The 21,939-nt window shown below is 33.1% G+C and overlaps 1 protein-coding gene across 2 annotated transcripts; it reads right to left on the bottom strand.

The window, feature by feature from the left end:
- Nucleotides 1-1,740: 1,740 nt before the first annotated feature.
- Nucleotides 1,741-21,755, bottom strand: LOC128233412 (nephrin-like). 2 transcript variants are annotated; one of them, XM_052947079.1, is made up of 13 exons: nucleotides 21,636-21,755; nucleotides 20,846-21,157; nucleotides 17,058-17,339; nucleotides 16,099-16,395; nucleotides 15,474-15,782; nucleotides 13,441-13,743; nucleotides 13,194-13,316; nucleotides 10,603-10,642; nucleotides 9,611-9,651; nucleotides 9,287-9,433; nucleotides 4,938-4,993; nucleotides 3,721-3,957; nucleotides 1,741-3,288 (listed from the first exon to the last, which is right to left on the bottom strand). In XM_052947079.1, the coding sequence occupies exons 1-12, from the start codon at nucleotides 21,703-21,705 to the stop codon at nucleotides 3,763-3,765; spliced, it is 2,175 nt and encodes a 724-aa protein (XP_052803039.1). In that variant the 5' UTR covers nucleotides 21,706-21,755; the 3' UTR covers nucleotides 1,741-3,288; nucleotides 3,721-3,762. The 2 variants fall into 2 exon arrangements, with proteins under 2 accessions (XP_052803039.1, XP_052803038.1); XM_052947078.1 differs by having other exon boundaries at nucleotides 1,741-3,957.
- Nucleotides 21,756-21,939: the final 184 nt, after the last annotated feature.

Raw genomic sequence — 21,939 nt, 5'->3', positions numbered from 1 at the left:
TCGTTGGTTATACTACAGGTTGTCCATATAACAGGTTGCATAGTCTTTCACGTATTTATTTTAGTTTTGGCGGCTCCAAGGGGAACATGATGAATCGTTGAACAGTTGAATGTCCAACAGTCCAAATGTTCCAAAAGTTCATTTAACAAGCATTATTTTGGCTTCACCAAAATTGTCTGCAATAATGATTGTAAAATTAATTATGGCCCTTCAACCTTTTTTGGAAAAAACACCCTCGAGTTTTTTTGGCATTGAATTAGGGCGATACTTTTTCCCGGTCCCAGTTTCATCCGGTCTCATCCGGTCTCTGTTTTCAAAATTATATAGAAGCAATCGGCCGTGATTGAGAAGGTGTGAATGACTAGGCATGATTGGATTATAGTTGATTAATCTCGTTAAGAAAACAACCTCAGATATTAGAAGATAATGATTTCACCAATTATTCATATTAAATTTAAGGCAAAAATAAAATATTTAGGTAGATATGTTCTAAAATTATTGTAATTGAATAACATGTTTTCATTATTCAATTCATGGTATAATAAAGTCCACAATTTGTACTATCATTATGCTTGATTTATTTTTATGCTTGCCTTATCACTGTTATTTAGGTTATTCTCCGAAGTTTTGTATTCCTTTTGCTGATGGAAACTATTGCTTTCCGCCTTGCATAATCAAACTAAATTGTCTGAATATTTTACAATGAAGTGAAAAATATTAAAAAAAACACAGGCCACTTGCTTATTCAGTTGAAATTCAGCAATATGCTGAACAATGTTGTGGTTTTTGTGAACGATATCAACGAACAAAGAATAAGGGCACTTTCACATGCATTTTGAAGATATTTAATGATAGCACGGAATAGCGACACGAAAGTACACGATCTTAAATTATGATTGTATATTACTTTATTTTATCCACAGTTTTTGAAGATTTGCTTTCTTGTTTTCAAATAAAATAACCAATATTCAAAGGAATCAGTTATTAGTCTTTAGTGTCTGTAAGACCTTTAAACACATGTCCAGAATTTGTTGATTCTCTTTATTGTCATTTCCGATAACTCATTCATCTACCCCTGAATACACTTCAACCGGGTGATCTAGACCCCGGAAGCAGAAATGTTATAATTTTAATGCCATGCTTCATTTCTGGCTTGTTTGGGTGAAGCCAGTGTTTTTTGTACAATTATTTCTATTTTAAAAAAAGAATTAACAAAAAACTACAGCTACACTTATCTAGCCGAAATTGAATCATAGCATTTGAAATATAACTGTTTTGCTTCCGGGAACTAAATCTCCTGGATATAGTTTATTTCAGGGGCAGACGCATGAGTTATCGGGAAGAACAATATTCAGTTGGTAACAAAAAAACTTTACGGAAATCCAAGTTTTCAAAAAAAAATGCCATAACGGATTTACACGAGAACAATAAAGTAAGGATAGGATTCTTAAAATTCTTTTTGATCCGGATGTTGTATGCGACTAGATGTTTGCAGAATCGGATTCTAAGAGGCAATATAAACATCTGCAAAAATCTTCCAGAATCGAAAACGATCACCTGGAAAAATCGTATTAGTTTTGACCTCATTTTAATATCGCATACGAATACTTGTTTTGGCTTTACATCAGCAGAATGAAACAGGGTCGTATTGCACTAGAGTGACTACGGCCAAATGTATTTTGCAATATGAGTTCCTTGCAGATTTAAAACGTGCATATACTCAAAGTAAGTAACAGCAAGTCGATTATAGATTTTATTTATACATATAAGCGATATAAGTAATACAAGTAGTAATGATTATGCCCCAAATTCAGATGATGTAGCATTAATACAAGTCTTGGAAGAGGCTTTAATGTTTCGCAAGGGTAGGAATCTTTAAAAAGGTTGAGCTGTCAATCCTGTCTTAAGTTTTAAAGTAGACAATTTAAAGCTTACATAGCAAAGATCATAATTTTATCGGAACGCAAATCATGGTATTGGAAAGTTATGATATGTGTGTGACATTTTAGTTTATGATGATAATGACATCAAAAATACAACGGATTCTATCTTTGAAATTGATGAATAAATAGAGGATCGAATCCATACACCCTATAGAATATAATAAAAGGTTCCAAATGTGATGTGTTTAAATATAAAGTACTCAAGCAACACGAATAAAGAAAAAAGAGCAATGCAATAAGAAAATGTATTCAAAACAGACATATACTTCAAATTAAACAGGAACATCAATCAACTTTCAATTACTTAAAAAAATACAATTAACGAGAGACATGGAAGATACAAAACAACACAGACATACCCTATACAAAATACAACAGACATACCACATTCCATCCAAATATGTTTATAAGCATAAACTTGAGAAACGGTCAGTGAAACAGGTATTCACTGGGGGAGGAGTAAACCATAACAAATACATAGAACATATAACTGTCACGCATTTAATATCGATAAAACAATTGAAAATGACAGTCATGAAATATTAACGTATATAACGTACTATTATGAGCAAAATAAAAATGAGAATATTCCAAGTAAACACGTTTTTCCGCATTTTACTAACACCATTATCGAATGAACTCCTAAACATTTAACGGAATGTAAGTGTTATTTTTAACTAAAAGACATACAAAGATAAAAGTACTGGGTCTGAACTTTTATTATGATATAACATTTTTTACCGAATGTATTGTAAAACATTTTGCTCATAACGCTCTTGGGCCGTTTTGAGTCATTCACGCCAAATATCTCGGCTTTGTAATGTATTATACTCTAATAAATTACTCTTCAAACAGTCATTAGTGCATGTCAACTCGAAAATAATCTCAAACATGTAGTCAATAGACAATATTTACTTGAAGTAAATCATAGTAAAACAAAGTATACAACAAAGGGTCCAAGAGTTATAATTCAAACAGCAGATAACAATTTTATATTCTTATCTATAGATGTCTTAAGTTTTATTAAATTCATTTACGTAGTTTCCAAGCTTGATTTGGATACATTTGATTAAAAGAAAATCCATATACTAGGACCGATAACTTCGCACGAAAATGCCTAAGGTTAAATTCATGATAACATTATGTGTACATCTTCACAATGTTTATGACTAAAACTAAGTAAAAATATATGTATCACGTTGCAAAAATTGGTCAACGAATTTATTCGAGCACAGTTTACAATTTACCATTATTACTTATCAATGTCCTAATTGTCATTGAATGCGTTTTTGTAGTGTACGATTCAGGCTTTTGATAAAATTTGCTGGCACAAATGGGGAAGACCCTGCAAAAATGAGATGATAGTAATAAATTACGGCTGTTCAATCTTACATTGTCATATATAAATGTTATAACCATTGACTATGGTTTTGGGTTATGAATTTGACAAAATTTGAACAACAATAACAACACAGATGGTAACACATTTACAGTTTGCCGTCAGACTAGCAGATTAGCAAGCGTTGACACATTGTAATGGTAACTGACTTAGTCAAATTGGTATATAATATTGCGTGTTCTATAAAATGCTTAGTTATCAAGGTAAGCCACGTTCTAGCTGATTGCCACACCATTTTTTCTGGTAAATACATTTTCACACGACAGTACAAATTATTTTTTAGCCAATTAAATTGTTCTTTACCTCGCATATATATTGTAGAAAACATTCAAACTATTCATTGATAGTTTTATATAAAAATAAAATAAAAGAAGATACCATAAAAATATGCCTTTTATACATCGTAAGTCTACAGTTCTTTTATTGTTGAATGGTTTCTCTCTTAAAACCATCTTCTTCATCACTTTCAGGAAGAGTTTCAGCCTTCTTAGTCAGATCAACATCGGCATGCACAGTCGTGTCACCACCTCCATGAGTACCCAAGAGTGTTTGTTCTTTAGGTTGATCAGCAAAAACAGTATCAGCATAAACGAGACCGTCAGGATTAAAGTTCTCCTGTAAAACAATGAAAATATTCAAATTAATGCGCACAGTTTCAATGTTATCCTGGATTAAGCCTTTTTAACCTGCTTTTATATCTAGCCGTTCTAAACAAAATACCGTTTCACAACCCAAGTAACAGTTCAAGAAGGTATTGGGTAGGTTGACTGTTTTGTATCTTTAAGCTCCACCATACATGTAACCGTTCCGATATCGGAATAAATTTTACGCTTTTTTCTGACGTTAGGTAAAGCTCTGTCAATGTATCACCTGCAAGGAAACAATTCCACTAATTTTGAGTTTGCATGGACACTAATAAAATCCATATTAAACGTGTCGTGTTTGCTATGGAAATGTCCGTATATGTTTGTCCGGTTTTAGGTTACGTTCCAGTCAAGTGATATAATCTTTGATGTCTAACAATGTTGTATAATATAAGTTAAAATTTCGGTTTGTAATATAACGCAAAACAAGAAAAAAAAGAAAAGCAAAAAAACTATTACGCGATATATTAAGGTGGATACAACATGATGTGTATTCCAAAAATGTATTAATCATTGTGTTGAAATGACTTTAAGTTAAATTCGTGTTTCTAATTCAATGCCTACTTGCATCTAATAACTAGGAATGGCAACGAACATTCGATCAAAGCAATTATAACGTACATGACATTTATAATATTAAAATAAAAAGCAGTATAACACGTAGTGGTGAAATGCCTTTTTATGTGTATGCTACTAAATACAGTTAAACATGGTAAAGTTTTAATGCCGATATGTGACTTTTAACATATATAAATATATATAAAATATAATAACGGAAATTTGACATCGAACCTTTATACATTTACTTTAAGTTAAAAAAAAACATATAAAAGTAGAACCCCGTTTGCTCGAGCTCGCTTGGCTCTATTTATCTTTGGCTCAAACTGGATGAAAAGGACCAATTTCTTTATACGGAATTCAAATGAAGTGGGATTATGATAGTGAATGTACCTTTGTTGCAATTTCGTTTCCTTTCATCTTTTGATTCGTGCTGTCTTGTGATTTCCCTGGAACAGACGAAAACAGTGTGTGTTCATGATCTTAAAGATAGCAAAACCATATTTGACAGTTATTTTCACTTTTGAAACAAAATATGGCAACAGTTGCAAAACCAAGTAGATTTGTAAGGTTGTCCTGTGAGTGCAGTTGTTGGCAGTGGTTAGCCGATTCGCTTATCACCAATGCATTCCAGGTTCGATTTCAGTGCTGGCGTATGGAGTTGTTTTGGTGATTACCAAGCCGGACAAGTGGGTTGTCCGGGCACCCTACAACACAAGAACACACTCTCGCGCAACATCGTGCCTATATGGTTGACTTGACAAAAGTTATTATAATTTCTTCACAGTCGTTGTCAAATAAATAACGTTTATCGATTTAAACTCGAAATTGTGATTTATTGAAACATTTTGTAGACTTTCGGTAAGAAAAAAATGCCATTTATATTGTTTATTACGCTTTAATGTGTGACGTCATGGTTAATGCAAATATCGCGTACTTATTGGATAAGCGCGACTTCATTTAACCAATGGTGTACGACATTACTATTATCGGCTCTTCGTGTAAACAAACATTTGTTGTCGAAAACCTTTCTTAAGCAATAAGTACACAGCTACAGAACCTATTACTGATATATAGTCGTGATGAAGGATTATGAAAATGTAAATATATTAATTATTAGGATTTATCGCCATGTTCGTGTTTTCACACACAGGTACACGCAGAACACAGGTATGTCTTGTGAGAAAGGTTCAAAAGCAAAACATTTCTTTTCGTCAAGCAGTAAAGTACTTCTCGAGTATTTCGGTCAAGAAAATATCATTTTTTGGTCCAAAAAATTATTTTCTTTTTGTAATTCACTTAAAAAAAACGTAATCTCTTCAAGAAATTTCAAAGTTCTTAAACGGAAACGTACACTTGTTTCAGTGTGAAAAATAAATAACGAAATAAAATAATATATGGTATATTCAAATATAATAAAAAACAATGCCAACAATAGTTTACATTCTATAGAATTCAGAAGTAACCTGAATTGTTGTGTTTTTCAGAGTTTCTCTTCTTTTCTTATTGAATCGCTGATGTTGTTGTTTTAAACAGAATGTGGATTTTTTCGTTATTATTTAATATATTTGACAATATATTGGTTAATAAATGGAGGAAGGGGGGACGCCGAGAGAGCGCGAGCGCGAGCGCGAGAACGAGAGCGAGAGCAAAAAGAAATGACAGTGAAGGTGGGAAGGTGTTTGTTGTCACTCGTTGTAAACAGAGAAGGTTGGATGTTCCTTGTCGGCCTGGATAAACGCTTAATGCTAAAAACATACTGCTTAACATCCCCAGTCCTGTATATAACGACACACTTCAACTCTTGCTTTTCGGTAATATACAGGCTCCATCAGAAGACAACAATATCAGGCACAATGATCATCAAGCACATATATATATATATATATATATATATATATATATATATATATATATATATATATATATATATATATATATATATATATATATATATATATATATCAAGTACAAAACGCTTTTAGCGTTCATCCAGACCAACAAGCAACATCCCATCTCTGCTAACTACGAGTGACAACAAACTCCCTTCCACCTTCACTGTCATGCTTTCGCTCTCGCACCGTTAAATAAAAGACAAATGAAGAAACATGGATGAGTGTCCTCGATTTCTCCCACAAGAACACAGCGGACTAACAATTATGTTCTTTGAAAACAGGTGCTCATGTAAAGAGCTATAGTGCATACGAAGTCGGGCATGTTGAATAGAAATTTCTACGGAATACATTTGTTCCGAAACAGCCGGGTTGCTATTATTGAAAACATGCTGAAACGAACAGAGCGACGATGATTCTCTGGTTGATTCTGGTACTGAGTCCCATGTCGATAAAGCGAATTCGAATATTGTTGCGAGTTACACAATTGCGGGTTACACAAAATGTTACCAATGTTGCGAGAGATGTTTGGTCTATATGTGGCTACATCTCCAATGATTGAGGCAAAATGTCGTTCAGATAAGCAGGTACGAGCGAATGGTGCATTTTGAAGAGAAAATAAAGCTTTGTCTTTTCTCGCCTAGTTTGTAGAGGTAAATGACTCGTTTTTCACTATAGATGTTGTAGGGGTGCCAACTGCGTTGCTCCAGATATAATTCTAGAAACATCGATCTGAATTCGTTCATGATCATCTTGTTTAAATGGAGTTATTTTGCCACAGAGAAAGTCAGCATATTCCAGAATAGGTCTGACAGATATTTATATATAGTTTCCAAAGACTTACGATCTAGTGTATTTGTCTTATCAAATTGAAACGTTGCAATGCCTTTTTAGTAAGGTTTATGTGCTAATGCCAAGTTTATGTTGAATGTTGACTTCGAGGTGTGTCTTGAATTAAGATGTTGCTCTTAAAAATATGTGAATGATATGAACTAATAAGCGTTTATTAACATTCATTATCTGCCATTCTCAGTTCATAAAGAATTTCATTGAAGTAGGTAATAGTGAATATTTCATAATCCTTGTTGATCCATCTTATGACCTTAATGTAAAGAATTCATCAAAAGCGATTTAAGCATCGGATGTATTCATTAATTTCTTGAACTTGAATGATTTCAGTTCAACAAATTCCAGATGTCAACAATGATTTCAACTCTTTCCTTCAAAAAATTCTAAGAATATCATGAAGTGTTTATATCAAATGGTTATCAGATACCGTCAAATATAGTAAAACTTTAAATATATATGTATGAAGAAAATAATATTTCCTGAATTGTTAAGATTCCAAGCTTTGCAATGTTATTAAACAAACAATACAAGTACAATACATCACTGATTAATGAAAGGCTTGTCCGCGTAGCATATCACTATGAAAACATTGAAAAGGCTTAATAACTATCATCTGCGAAAGATAAAACAAGTGTAAATATATGTTGTTCCTGATGCCTACATATTGCAAGTTTTCGAACATTAAGGCAACTATATAAGGCAAGTTATATAGAAACATATGTAACACACCAACGAAACCTCCAAAGAGGCCTGAAGATAATGTTGAGATTAATTGAAGTTTTGATAACGTGTTTTCTGATATTGAAGGTAAAATACTTTCGAACTGGTCAATCAAATGGTAGATGTAGAGGGAGAGAGGGCACATTCAAAGACGCATCTGAAGAGCATTTTCCTGATTACTGTGGTGAAAACGTCTAAATTAGTACACTCGAAGGAACCAAAGACAGTGCCTGTTTGAGGAGAACAAATTCAAACATTGATGATACACATTCAAAAGAGGATTGTGGCTTTGCATAAGAACAGAACAATACATTGTTACAAGAAGCAGCAAAATTGATGAAAACAAAAATGTATGCGAATAAAATTAATTCTGGAGATGAGTATTCGGGACAAACAGTGATAACAAACATGACAATGATACACTTAAAGTCATGCAACCCGTTTCATTTCAAAGTTGCACTTTGCCTGCCCGCAGTCATCAACGTATTGAGTTAGTATTGTGATAAATTTGTATTAGTCATTGTTGTCAAAGGACACTTGCATCATGTTGCTCAGATCCAATCAAAACTAAACTCAGAGACTGGGTGATTTCCGTATGGAGATGAATTTTCCTAGAAGTATTTTTCTCATTGTGTCTGGCTTAGGATTACAGGAATTTAATGAGAGAGTGGATGCGTCAAAAACTGTTACATACAAGATAAATGGGAAATATGTTGCCCGGGATTAACAGGGAAATTTCTTGATAAATACAGTCCCTGTTGCTATGTACTCATCAATATCACTGGCTATTTGTATGCCTGCCTTGAAAGAGAGCATTGCATCAAATACAAAAACAAAACAGATGGAGACGTTGATGTTAAAGAATCACTCATGAATTATGGAACAGATCAGAATCCAAAATCACTGGATATTGGTAAATTGGTAAACTAATTAGTTTATTTTAGTTAAATGAGTAAATAATGTTAAACGGTAAGTAACGCTTATCGCATATACAGATTTCGGCTACCTCCCTTAGTAATAAATCAACTTCTTAATTCAGTACATAATGACACACACATTTATCCGTCTGTTTCATTGATTCCAGTTCAATAGGTAGGTCAAATTTATATCACAGTTCAATATAGAATACCTTCATAAATTAGATGGCTTAATTCAACAGTGTACTGCATCAATTTTTTCCACAACGTTATTAAGATCAAGTTTGTAAGAAATTTTAGTAGTTATTCTAGTCATTTTAAAGTTGAATTTTTATAAACATAATTAGATCTTGTAAATACGTACTAAGTCGTTTGGTTTTCTTGTCTACTACAGTGTAAATGTCGCCACCCTTTTTCTTAGGCAACGTATAAAGGACATCTGGAGGGTCCTGTCGCGCTGCTGAACACTCAAAGCCATCATACATTGGATTCTCAACCTCGTTAGGGATATCTTAAAATATATATTGAAAACAAACACTTAGTTATTAATTATTATTATCGGAATCGCTATGAACTTTTCCCGTTTCAATCCGTTGATAGTCACAATAATAAAATTATTCATAAAATTATTCATAATTAAATTCATCGTGGTTCAAAGATTGAATACTATGTTAAAATGTATACAAACCATCCGAATCTTCGTCAACAGCATTTAAAGACTGCTGTTTCCTGCAAAAGAAAATGCCTAAAAGTATCAGAGTTGACCTGAAATGATGACAACACCGGACAATATTGTCCATATATATTTCGTGTTGCATGGCTTGATTGATAAATGTCTTTTGATTGTTTATCGATTTTTTTCTGAAGATAATATTTAGGCCAATACACATTTTACCATTTTGGTAAATATTGGATTAGAAATGCTGCTCAAGTTTAAGAGCCGACACAGAGCATTTAGTCAAATTTTTAAATTTCAAAAGTTATAACTGGAGAGAAGAGGGCGAAATGACTGCGTATCGTTTAAGGCATTGTTTATTCAATCGTTTTATTCATTTAAGTAGAGTTAGTGGAAAAACAGGTTTTTACACGAACAATTTTCTTTGCATACATGTTACTGTTTGGTGTTTCTTAAGTATGATGTCACAGATGTTGTCCTTTGTCATGTACATTTCAAATGCAGCTGACACATTTTAAAAATAATCCATAATTCCTCAAATTTCTTTCTTAGTTTGTTTTATCTACCGAGTACCTTGAAACATTATGTGTAAGAATACATATCCCCGAAGGCGTGATTTTTAAGAACTGTTTAAATTAGACAATAGATGCGTATAGTAAAGGTATTATATTTTTTTGTAAACATAAATACCGAATTTGCATAAATAGTCATGACTTCGAAATAAGCCAGTACACTGAGCAATAACACCGTCAACCTTTACACTTCCATAAGAAGGGCAATCGAATCAAAGTACTAACGCATTCCACCACTAAACTGCCAACGAATAATATACGCTTTATATTATCTCTTAAAATTGGGTCATACTGTTTTCAATAATAATTTGTTTATTTACAGCTTATATTGTATATCTTGCTTGCTCATATTGTATATCTTGCTTGCTCAAATTGTATATCTTGCTTGCTTATATAGTATATATTGCATGCTATCATCACAAACACACTTACTGGCCTTGTGTAAGTACATGGCGAGTTTCGCGTTTTTTATCTGAAATAAACATTTACTGTTATGGAGTAGCGGTATTTAAATAAATCAAGTATTTTCAATATATTCACTTTATAGTGTAATCATAAAATTAAAAAAAGACACGAGTACTTCTCTGTTCCGGTGTTATCATGTCTAATCTTGTTAACAAGTCAGAATGTCTATATATCATCTAAGTTCTTATTTTCAAAACTGGTTTATTTTGAACAAAATTACAACATCTCTTCAACAGCCGGGATTATTTTTGAAGTGTGGTGTACCCATGTAGAAGTCAACACCGTTTTTCGGATATATCAATACATATAAATTATGTCGTGTTTGCGCCAATAACACGTTTTCGTTAAATTGCATTCAAGCATACGAGGATGAGTGAAACATCGAGCGCCCGTGTATTCCAATGTAACTCCATAGTACTTGGCTTTTCCAAAATTTCACATGTTCTTAAACAATTGGTAGAAGCATTCGTCTTAAGTGTGATACTGCTGGGTTTTGTGATTCTTGTCTCGGATGTTTTGGTTTTAGGTCTATGTTGAACAAATGTGTCTGAAGTCTTGGTTTTGTGTCTATGTTGAACAATTGTGTCTGAAGTCTTTATTGTGTGTCTATGTTGAACAATTGTGTCTGAAGTCTTAATTGTGTGTCTATGTTGAACAATTGTGTCTGAAGTCTTTATTGTGTGTCTATGTTGAACAATTGTGTCTGAAGTCTTTATTTTGTGTCAATGTTGAACAATTGTGCCTCAGGTTGAGTCTACGTTGAACAACTGTGTCTGATGTTTTGGTTTTGTGTCTATGTTGAACAATTGTATCTAAAGTCTTGGTTTTGTGTCTATGTTGAACAATTGTGTCTGACGTCATGGTTTTGTGTCAATGTTTAACAATTGTGTCTGACGTCATGGTTTGTGTCTATCTTGAACAATTGTATCTAAAGTCTTGGTTTTGTATCTATGTTGAACAATTGTATCTAATGTCTTGGTTTTGTGTCTTTGTTGAACAATTGTGTCTGAAGTCTTGGTTTTGTGTCAGTGTTGAATAATTGTGTCTGACGTCATGGTTTGTGTCTATGTGGAACAATTGTGTATGAGGTCTTGATTTTGTGTCTTCGTTGAATAATTATGTCTTAGGTCTTGGTTTTATGTCTACGCTGAACAATTGTTTCTTAGTTCATGGTTTTGTGTCTACGTATACTATTTGTGTCTGAGGTCTTGGTCTTGTGTCTACGTTGAACAAATTTGTCTGATGTCTTGGATGTGTGTCTATGTTGAACAATTGTGTCTGAAGTATTGGTTTTGTGTCTATGGCAAACAATTATATGTTATGTCTTGGTTTTATGTCTATGCCGAAAAATTATGTTTGATGTCTTGAATTTGTGTCTAGGTTGAACATTTGTGTCTGAGGTCTTGATTGTGTGTCACGGTGAACTATTGTACCTTAGATCATAGTTTTATGTATATGATGAACAAATGTGTCTAAGGTCTTGGTTTTGTGTCTATTTTGAACTGATGTGTCTGAGGTCTTGATTTTGTGTCTACGTTGAACAACTGCGTTTGAGGTATTGATTTTGTGTCAACGTTGAACAATGTTTTGTCTACATGGAACTATTGTGTCTGAGGTCTTAGTTTGTGTCTATGTTGCACAATTGTGTTAGAAGTCTTGGTTTTGTGTCTACATTGAACAAAAGTGTAAAAGTTCTGGGTTTTGTGCCTATGTTTTACAGTTTTGTGTCTACGTGGAGCAAATCTGTTTGAGGTATTGGTTTTGTGCCTACGTTGAACAATTTTGTGTCTACATGGAACAATTGTGTTTGAGGTCTTGTTTTTGTTTCTACGTTGAAGAGTTTAGTGTGTACATCGAACAATGGTTTTTGATGTCTAGGTTTTGCGTCTAGGTTGAACCGATTTGTGTCTAGTTTTAACCATTGTGTCTGAGGTCTTAGTTTTGTGTCTATTTTGAACAATTGTGTTTGAAGTCTTGGTTTTGTGTTTACGTTGAACAATTGTGGTTAAGGTCTTGGTTTTGTGTCTAGGTTAAACAGTTTTGTGTCTACGTGGAAGATTTGTTTTTGAGGTATTGCTTTTGTGCCTACGTTAAACAATTTTGTGTGTACATGCAACAATTGTGCTTGAGATCTTGATTTTCTGTCTATATTGAACAATCGTGACTGAGGTCTTGTTTTATTGTTTACGTTTAACATTATTTGTGTCTGAGGTCCTAGTTTTGTGTCTATATTGAACAATTGTGTCTACATTTTTTGTTTTGAAACTACTTTGAGCAATTGGCCGATACAGAAATGAATGTAAAACAGGTCAAACTATGTAGTTAGTAGGCCGTGTCCACGAGGAGGAATCGTTCGAAGCGTTAACACCATAATTTGTTGATAATTTCCCATGGATATTTGCCACGTTGAGCGTCACGTGAGTTTTGTTGTTGTTGTTGATTTACAATAAAAATATTAACAGTTTGACAGAAGAGACTGTCGGTGAAATGATTGATTGCTGTGAAATAGTGAAATTTTATATTAAATGATATTTATTTTGTTAAATATTTATACATACAATATATTCTTTTCCGTAAAACGACAACAATAACAACAGCAACGACGACGACTACGACGCAAACTGCAGGAATTCCACCAGCCAAACCACCAATAAGTGTTGAATAAGATGGCGGGGGATCATCTGCAAAAAAACAAGAGTAAATTTATTGTAACTCAATTGATGCATTTGCATCATTGGACAGATGTTATTTAGAATGACGTAAATGATCACATCTACGTTTGCTTTCGTTTAATTTTGTACATACCTACAAGAAGATCAGTTTCAATTTGGATCGAAGTATTTTGTCTACAGTTTCCTATGGCGTTTCTTGAGTATAGAATTATATCATACGTCGATCCGTCTTTTAATCCCGATATGGTTTGTGTGTTCTTTGTCTTCTTGTCAAGTTCAACTTCCGTGAGTACAAAATATTCTGAACTTTCAATCGTTTTGTACAGAATTACAAATGTTTGCGTAAATCCACCATTAAAGTGACTGACCCACTCTACAGTAACTGAAGACGATGTCGTTAAACTGGCTATTAGACCAGTTGGACACTGAGGGACACCTGTAAGTAAACGTTGTTTAATACGTTGATTAAGTGCAGAGTCCTTGCAAAATATTTGTACTTGTTACATACCTTAATCATAAAAAATAAATCTCTCATTGTATTTTGGTAAAAACTCATTTTTTGTCTCGGTTTGCATTTATTTATTGATGACCTCAAAATGTTTTTGTTAAGCGTGTGTAAGCGTGTGATATGTTCGCAACGAGACAACACGGAATATTCCTTCTGACATTGCAAGGTCAATATTGTGATTTGCAGATTTATTTTGATATCAATTACTAAACACATGTACTGGTCAAAGTAACTTATTTGATTTATTGTATTAATCGCTTTAATTTAGAATTGTTATTTACACACCAGACACATTCCATCTTCTGACAGTCATGAACGGCCATCGTTTATGATAAGTTCTGTTAAATATGCGACTGTATTTGCGAGCATCAACATTAAGGCATCCTCATAGTGTTATCATGTTCAATTCTTCAGTATTCAACGATAAATATATTATGTTCACGACGGTTGTGGATAAAGTAACGGGTGGGCATATTTATGAATAGCGATGTAATTGATCTGCACGCTGGTAGTTGCACAGTTAAGCTTCACCTGCTTCTTTTGGCAGTTAGTTTGTTGACACATATAAATGAATTAATCTCACACATGGTACACTTTCGAGTAAAGTTATAAAATTGTTATGATTGTATTACGTTATAATTATTTTGGCATTGCAATAAAAGCAAACCATATAAACAATCTTTTGAAATAAGCTTATTTATCAGAGCTTCTTTGTGAAATTCACGAAGTGGCTGTTATTATATATTATGGACTGAAATCTCTTAAGAAACTTCAAATATATCGCTGCGTTATTCTCGTAAATATAATTATACAAGTCGCGTTTTGAGCTCGCGTCTAATTTTAATAACTTGGGTATCGGATGCAGTAATTATTTCTTTAGACTAATCTTAATTATGACAGCCTAACGTTCCAGTTATATTGATGATGTATTACTAGCCAAAAATAAATCTTGATTTATCAAAGAAGATCAACTCAATATTGCATATGAAATGCAAATTATGAATGATGTAAGCGCAAACATTTTAGTAAGCGCACGTTCACTGCTTTTAAAAACAAACGTTCAGAAAGACAAGACAATTAGATGTTGTTTTAATAAACACTTTAACAAATGTTAACAGAGATCCAGTTCAAGAGTAAACACTGCAGTCGTTTGAAGGGAGTGAATTCTCCATTCACGCGTCAATTTCCTTTGTAACTTTGCATAGATTTCATGTGTGGGCCGGATCAATGTATTAAGATTGTTAATATTGTTTTCAGAATGGCGCATGTTCAGTTGATGATTATGTTTGTTCTTGTAATGATAGACATGTTATCTGCATGTAGGCCGAAGTGTTTTGTTGCATCTTTTAGTTTGGGTAATTTTCTGTGCATGATTTTCGTACTCAACAGTTTTCGATAATATCGAAGTAATGTTGTTTTATTTTAAGCTATTTAGGCCTTTCGAGATTTTTTGACATTATTAAACTGCGGTAATTCATAGTTATTTTAAGCTAGATCTATGGTTGTAGTGAGCCCTTTATTAAAGCTGAAGAACAGAACAATATTTTTAGGTTATATTTCAACATAAGAAAAAAAACATATGAAACCAAAGCAGTAATTCATTCCCACCAAATGACTGTGGTTTCAAAAGGTTATCTAAGAAAACAAAATTGAAGTACCTTGAGGACTTAGGTTGAATGTTTTGCTGAACTTTGGGTTTACTCCGTTGGACACCGTCAGTAGGTAGGTAGAAAAATCTTCCTCTTCAATGGATTTGATTGTAAATGTTGTAGAATTACCAGAATTGTTGACGCTGTATTTGGCATTGTTATAAACTTGAGAATACGTAGTCCCATTCCACTTCTGCCATACATATCCGTCTTTTCCCGGAATAGGATATGCGAATACATCTAACGAAAAGGTAGCATTCCCACCAATGACCCCCGTAACATTGCTTTCCGATTGACCACCAGATGATCTTGGTGAACCTTTGAAAGTATTTATTTTTTAGAATTAATGATGTGCTTAAAAATTGAAATTGCTTTGGCGTTTAAACTAAATATCACATTATCAAATACCATGTTTGTACTCAATTCTAAAATGCAACTAAAAGGTTTTGGGAAATGTCAGACAAAATGAATACAAACACCGTATAGCACATTAAAATACACGTATATATATATATATATATATATATATATATATATATATATATATATATATATATATATATATATATATATATATATATATATATATATAATAAACATAATTTGACAGTTCATGTCAAATGAGTTTTCTTACATCGAACAAAAACGTTCATATGTTCCCTTGGTGCCGTCCCAGCCTCTGTGTAGTTATTATATCCATAACAAAAGTAACTTCCAGTATCACGACAGCCAGCTTGTTGAACATGAAATGATAAATGAAGAACCCCTTCTCTCTTTGTTAGGGCAACGTTGTCCGATCTTCCAAGAATAATGGTTGAGTTTGGGTTACTGTCAACTTCGCAGAAGAAGTTAAGAGGGGTGTTTTCATCCACAATAACATTATTCTCTTTCGGATGACTGATTAAAACAAATTGGGTCACAGAGGTTTTGTCTGCAAAACACAAATACAAACATAATTGGACGTAAAAAAAGTAAACAAATCAGGATTTTTAAACAATAGACTTGATTGTTTAAAGGTATGATTTGGGTGTCATTTAATTCCGTTTACATTACAATCGTAACATATTTTGCACTTGGAAGAAAGGATGGATTAAGCATGCCTTTCAAATGATAGTCAAGCAAACTGCATCACTCTATATTGTAAGCAAATACAGGTAGCAAATATTTTACACAAAACCTATAAAAGTATAAAATAAATGCTTGTATTAAGAACATGTGTATAACCGGAGTTATCTTGGAACTCTTCATTTAAACGTTTCAAAAGCATTTTAATACTGGAATCGTTTATTGATCTGAATGACATTTTGAAGTGGAAATCTTTAACAGGTGTGAAGTCGAACAATCCCTCCTACATGAAAAGTAAGATTCATGGTTTCCCTTGCAAGCAGTAGAACAAAATGAGTATAACGGTTGACATCGTTTAGTTGAATGTTTTTCATGGCACATGTACCATAAACAAATACATTTATGTATGCACTTTTGCTGTTTTTCTCGATGTAAATAATATATATAACGAACATATGGAACGTTGTTAGACTTAATAAGAGCCCATCCTAATCACGCACAAATATAAGCTTATAATACAATACTTACACCACACATTGACCTTGCCATTCCTAGTATGCTTTCCAATGGTTGCCTTGTGTTGTCCCGATGGTTGCATGGTGTTACGAACTGTGCAACGGTTCAAGCCGGCATCGCTACGCGTCAACGATTGCAAAACATGTGTTCTTTCAGTCCAGTTAGTTCCATCGTTTAACCGAGAAATAAGGACTGTTGTTTTCCCTGGGTTACCATGCTTGTATTCGCATTTCACAGTTAACGTTTCTCCTTCCAGTGCACTAATCTGTTGCAATTTATGCAGCCGTGGCGAATCTAGTGTGTAATCATAAAATAGTATTACAAGGATTAATTATTAAAGTAGTGTGGTTTATCGGTATATGCAAATGTTTGGTAAGTACACGGTTTGTGTTGTGCGAATAATATTAAGTTGCAATTTACAAAAGACTAGAAAACCCGTTATATTAAAAAAATGTTTGAACTGCGGCGGTCATTGATCAATGTCAATTAGTTCATAAACTGCGAATCTATTCCGCCGCAAAGAACATCAACTAACAAATCGCAAGCCTAGTTGCTGAAGCAACAGTGGTATTCCATTTGTTGTGTTCCGTTAGCGCCAATGAAATAATTTTATCGAAGGTATCGTAACAAGAGAGTAAATATAAAGGTGAACTCGATTTGTATTGGTACATCTGCTGGTAGACCTTTGTTTTGTCTGATGGCGTTTACTGATGTATTAATATTTTGATGCACATTTATTCAATATTTAAGATGTCCGTTAAATTAAGGTTTACATCAGCTAAGGTAAGTGAATATAGGCACAGGACTAATTTCCTTAAGTATAAAACAAAAACATATGTTCATAGATATTGATATTATAATTCAATGTTTAAATTAATTCATCAAATTAAAGTTCAAGTTCAAATTGTGTTATACAAAATGTCTCTGCCACATACACAAACTACCATTTGATATATTGACTGGTTTAATGTGTGATTGGTTGATCAAATCATAGACGACGAACAATAAAATGGCTGCTTGAATATTCATTGGATAAATTGGTTTTCATCAACTCATAAATAGTTTCACAAGCGGGTACTTCTGCTCATCTGGTTATGCATGTATTGACTCACAGACTGCCTTATCTGAAAATAATACTTTTGGTGCTTGGCAAAATGCAAAATAGTATTGCGATGTTTTATGGAATAGATGCTATTAGTTGTTTTCAGTATATGATCGTATTTTATTTCATTTTTAAATAAGATAGGACATGAAAAGATGACCAAATTACTGCGCCGCCATATATTTCAAGGAAGGTTGTAAGGTCGACTATGTTAGCCAATCAATTGCAGATAAAAACATTTGTCTTAGTTTTAAAGTTTGTTTCATGATACATGGGAATTCTGTCATTCTGAATTATGTTCTGCCCCTAATGTCAGGCAACATTTAAATTCGCTTGAAGGCAGGTCGTAAAGTCCGCGCTAGGTTGTTGACAAATTTGAGGCATAGGTGGCGTAAAAAAATCATCCGTTAATCTGTTTAAAGCTGTATGAATTTCCCGGTAAATTCGTATTACGTATAACAACGACAACCAGTCCGGGCAAACAGTACATGGAGCTATTTGAACGATGACAAAACATCGTATTTATGTTCGAGCAGCTCTTTTCGACTGTAATTTGTTTTGTATAAAAACAAACGTTAGATCAATCAGCTTCAAAGTTTCAGAAAAAGTTTGAAAAACAGGATTATCATTTTTCTTATAAACGGTCGGTTGTTGTTTTACCAACTTTATATTTATTAAACTTATGTAGCCTTAATTGAATACCAATTTTTTTGTGCAACATTTTCTGGTTCAAAAGTGACGTGTTTAGTTTTAATCAAGGAAAGTAACTACAATGGATTTTAAAGTAGTTTTTAAAGTTGATGTTTTCACTTCTTTGGTTGCAGTGAAAATATCGAATTGATATTTTAACTGTTGTTATATTACTCTGATAAAACTACATATTTCATCGAAATAAATAATTAATATTGGTTTCCTGAAGTAACCATGACTTGTTTCTTGGCTACATATGGCCCTTGATGGCGTTTTAACTAAGCCCTGTTGTTTCCATTTATCATTTTAACCTATATAAAGCTCATTTTAATACGTACTCTAAACCGAGCAAAGCTCGGCTAAGCCATATTAAGTTTATATTCTTAACGCAAGGCTCTACTTCAACATGTGTTCAGCATTACATGTAAGCTTGTAAATATCTTATGGTATTTTAAAAGGTAGCATTTTAGTTCGCTTGATGTGCTACCGGTCACCGTACTATGCATATAATTAATTTTAGTGTAACTGGTCATTCATGGATGCAGAGTCTGTGGTTGCACCTGTTATGCTGTAAAAGAGGCCATTTTTTATATAGCTGATAAAACATAGTCAGTGAATGGAATTTACTATAGGCCAAATGATTTAACTTCATACGGTTCTGAAATAAGGAAATGTTTACGATGCAGAGATTGTCTGTGGACCACATCTGTCGAAGTAGTCAGATACTTTATAACATGATCGTTCTGTTTCATGTGTTATGTCTTACTTATGTTGTTTTTATATCTGCCTTGTATATGTTATCAGCCAATTATTAATAAATCATATGTTCAAATAGGGAAAACAATGCTTATGTTGTACAGAACTTTTGTATACTGTATATCATTTTGTAGATATTGAAACTGTTCAGAGTAAAAGGTAATACACAATATTTATATCAAATATAATCTTCGTAAAAGATAGCAATAATTTGATGGATGTAACATTTTGTTAAAACCATCTTCACTTTTTAAAGGATGTAAGTAAGTTTATAGAATCTACATGTACGTCAATGTATTATAATATGCAGTATTTTCTCAAAGAATAACTTTTTTAAAACTATAAACCAAAAAACATTTGTTATGTGCTGAACTGGTTTTAACCAGGCAAGTAATATTTTTTTTTTTTTTTTTCATAAGATCATTATAGGAAAATATATCAAAGAGGCCAACTAGCATATTTGTAAGGTAAGGTTTTGTTTAAACCCATACCGGGTACGTGCTTTCAATATAAATCGGTTCCAAAGGACCGTGTAATCACTATCGTTTCTTAATGAGACCCATGTTTATACAACACAAACATGAACTTATATAATCGTCTTTTCAAGCAAAGTACTAAATGAAAATAAAATTATGTGTACACTTTGTATAATTTAAATCCCCAATCTTAAAACAACACCAATAATACCATTATTTATTTACTAAATGTACATGCAATGTATTTAGATCATGCACGGGTCGTTAATGGTAAATTTATTTCCATTTATAAGTACCCTTTTTTTTTTTTACAAACAGGACTTTATCGCAAGGAGTATGTGTGTATTAATTAAAAGTCAGTACAAGGAACCAGCTCGTCAAAGAAAACTTATACTATCTCTGAACCTTTAAAGCTGCACTCTCACAGATATAACATGTTTACAACTCTTTTCTTTTGTCTTGAAAAGAGCAAATTTTAGCGTAAATATCGGAAAACCAATAATAAAAGATTGCTGACAAAAGATTAGATCGCAGATTTTCATATTTCCGTTCGAAAATTAAAGTTTTAGGGCTTAAACCGTTACTAAAGGTTTAAGAAAAATGCATTAAGCATCAATTTTTGAACTTAAATATAAAAATCTGCATTCCATTTTTGTGGTTCGTTCTTAGACAAAAAATAAAAGTTGTCAAAACGTTCAATCTGTAAGAGTGCAGCTTTAAACGTGAAACAATTGTTTAAAACACTTACCTAACTTAAAGAGAGTTTAGTGACTTACATAGAACAGCGATGGTGGCATTAGTAGATTCGATTGTAGTTACTGGAGATTGTTTGGTGTCTGAAGGCGTCATCGTAGTTGTCACGCTGCATGTGTAACTGCCTCCATCCTGAATTTTGATTCCGCCTACCCAGCCTAAACTTGAATTTGAGCTGACAACGACCTTTCCTTTTCTCCAAGTAAAATCCTTTATAGATGGATATGGGTTACCAGAACTGTGACACTCCACCGTCTCAGTATTGCCTTTAATCAATCTGATCGTGGTGCCAACTTGTATACCGTTTACTTTGAACTTTGGGATTGAAGGGGGATCTGCATGGAAAAATACTTGCATAATAGAACTTTATAATAATTAAGTCAATTTAACTTTTTTTAACATTAAAGTATGAGGGTTGGATAATTGAAGTTGTTAATTCATCTATTTTTTAAGGTAAATAAAGGCAATTTAACAATAATAATTTTAATATTTGTATGAAAAACTACAGAAACAAGCACAGGAGCCAAAAGTTTAAACTTAAGCCTAGTTTAATGATACATCGTAAACGCCAAAAACATAGAAAACAAAAACAAACAAATCACAAACAAGAAACATGGAACAACAACCTCCACATACAACACAGTGCATAAATACTATATAAAAAACTAGGTGTGTTTATAAAAGATTGTTAGGTTTCGCTTAGCCACGTTTCAACCACGTTTAAATATTCGTATTTGTACGACGGGGTTGCAAACATTGACCAATGTGTAACACAACATATACTATACATACACATCAGTGTGTCATACTTACACATAACACTGATGTTCATCTGAACCAGTTGAGGCGGTCCCGCTTCATGCGTCGCAGTACACGTGCACATGGAGTCTTGGTTACGCCGCGCTGTCCAAGAGATTGAACGACTGACTGAACCATCACTTTTGATAGGGTAAGACTCGATATCGTTGTTACAGCTCCACGCAGTTGTAGACAAGACTTTATAATTTTAGTTATATTCAACTCCGTTCCTAGTGATTACATTTAATACAAATAAATAAAAGAAAACTTTATTAAAAACATTTTATATTTATATTTATTTAAAGACCACAACACGCGT

The sequence above is a fragment of the Mya arenaria genome, chromosome 5, assembly GCF_026914265.1.
Source record: "Mya arenaria isolate MELC-2E11 chromosome 5, ASM2691426v1".
NCBI classification, from domain to species: Eukaryota; Metazoa; Mollusca; class Bivalvia; order Myida; family Myidae; genus Mya; species Mya arenaria.
This window is presented reverse-complemented; position numbering and strand designations above follow the sequence as displayed.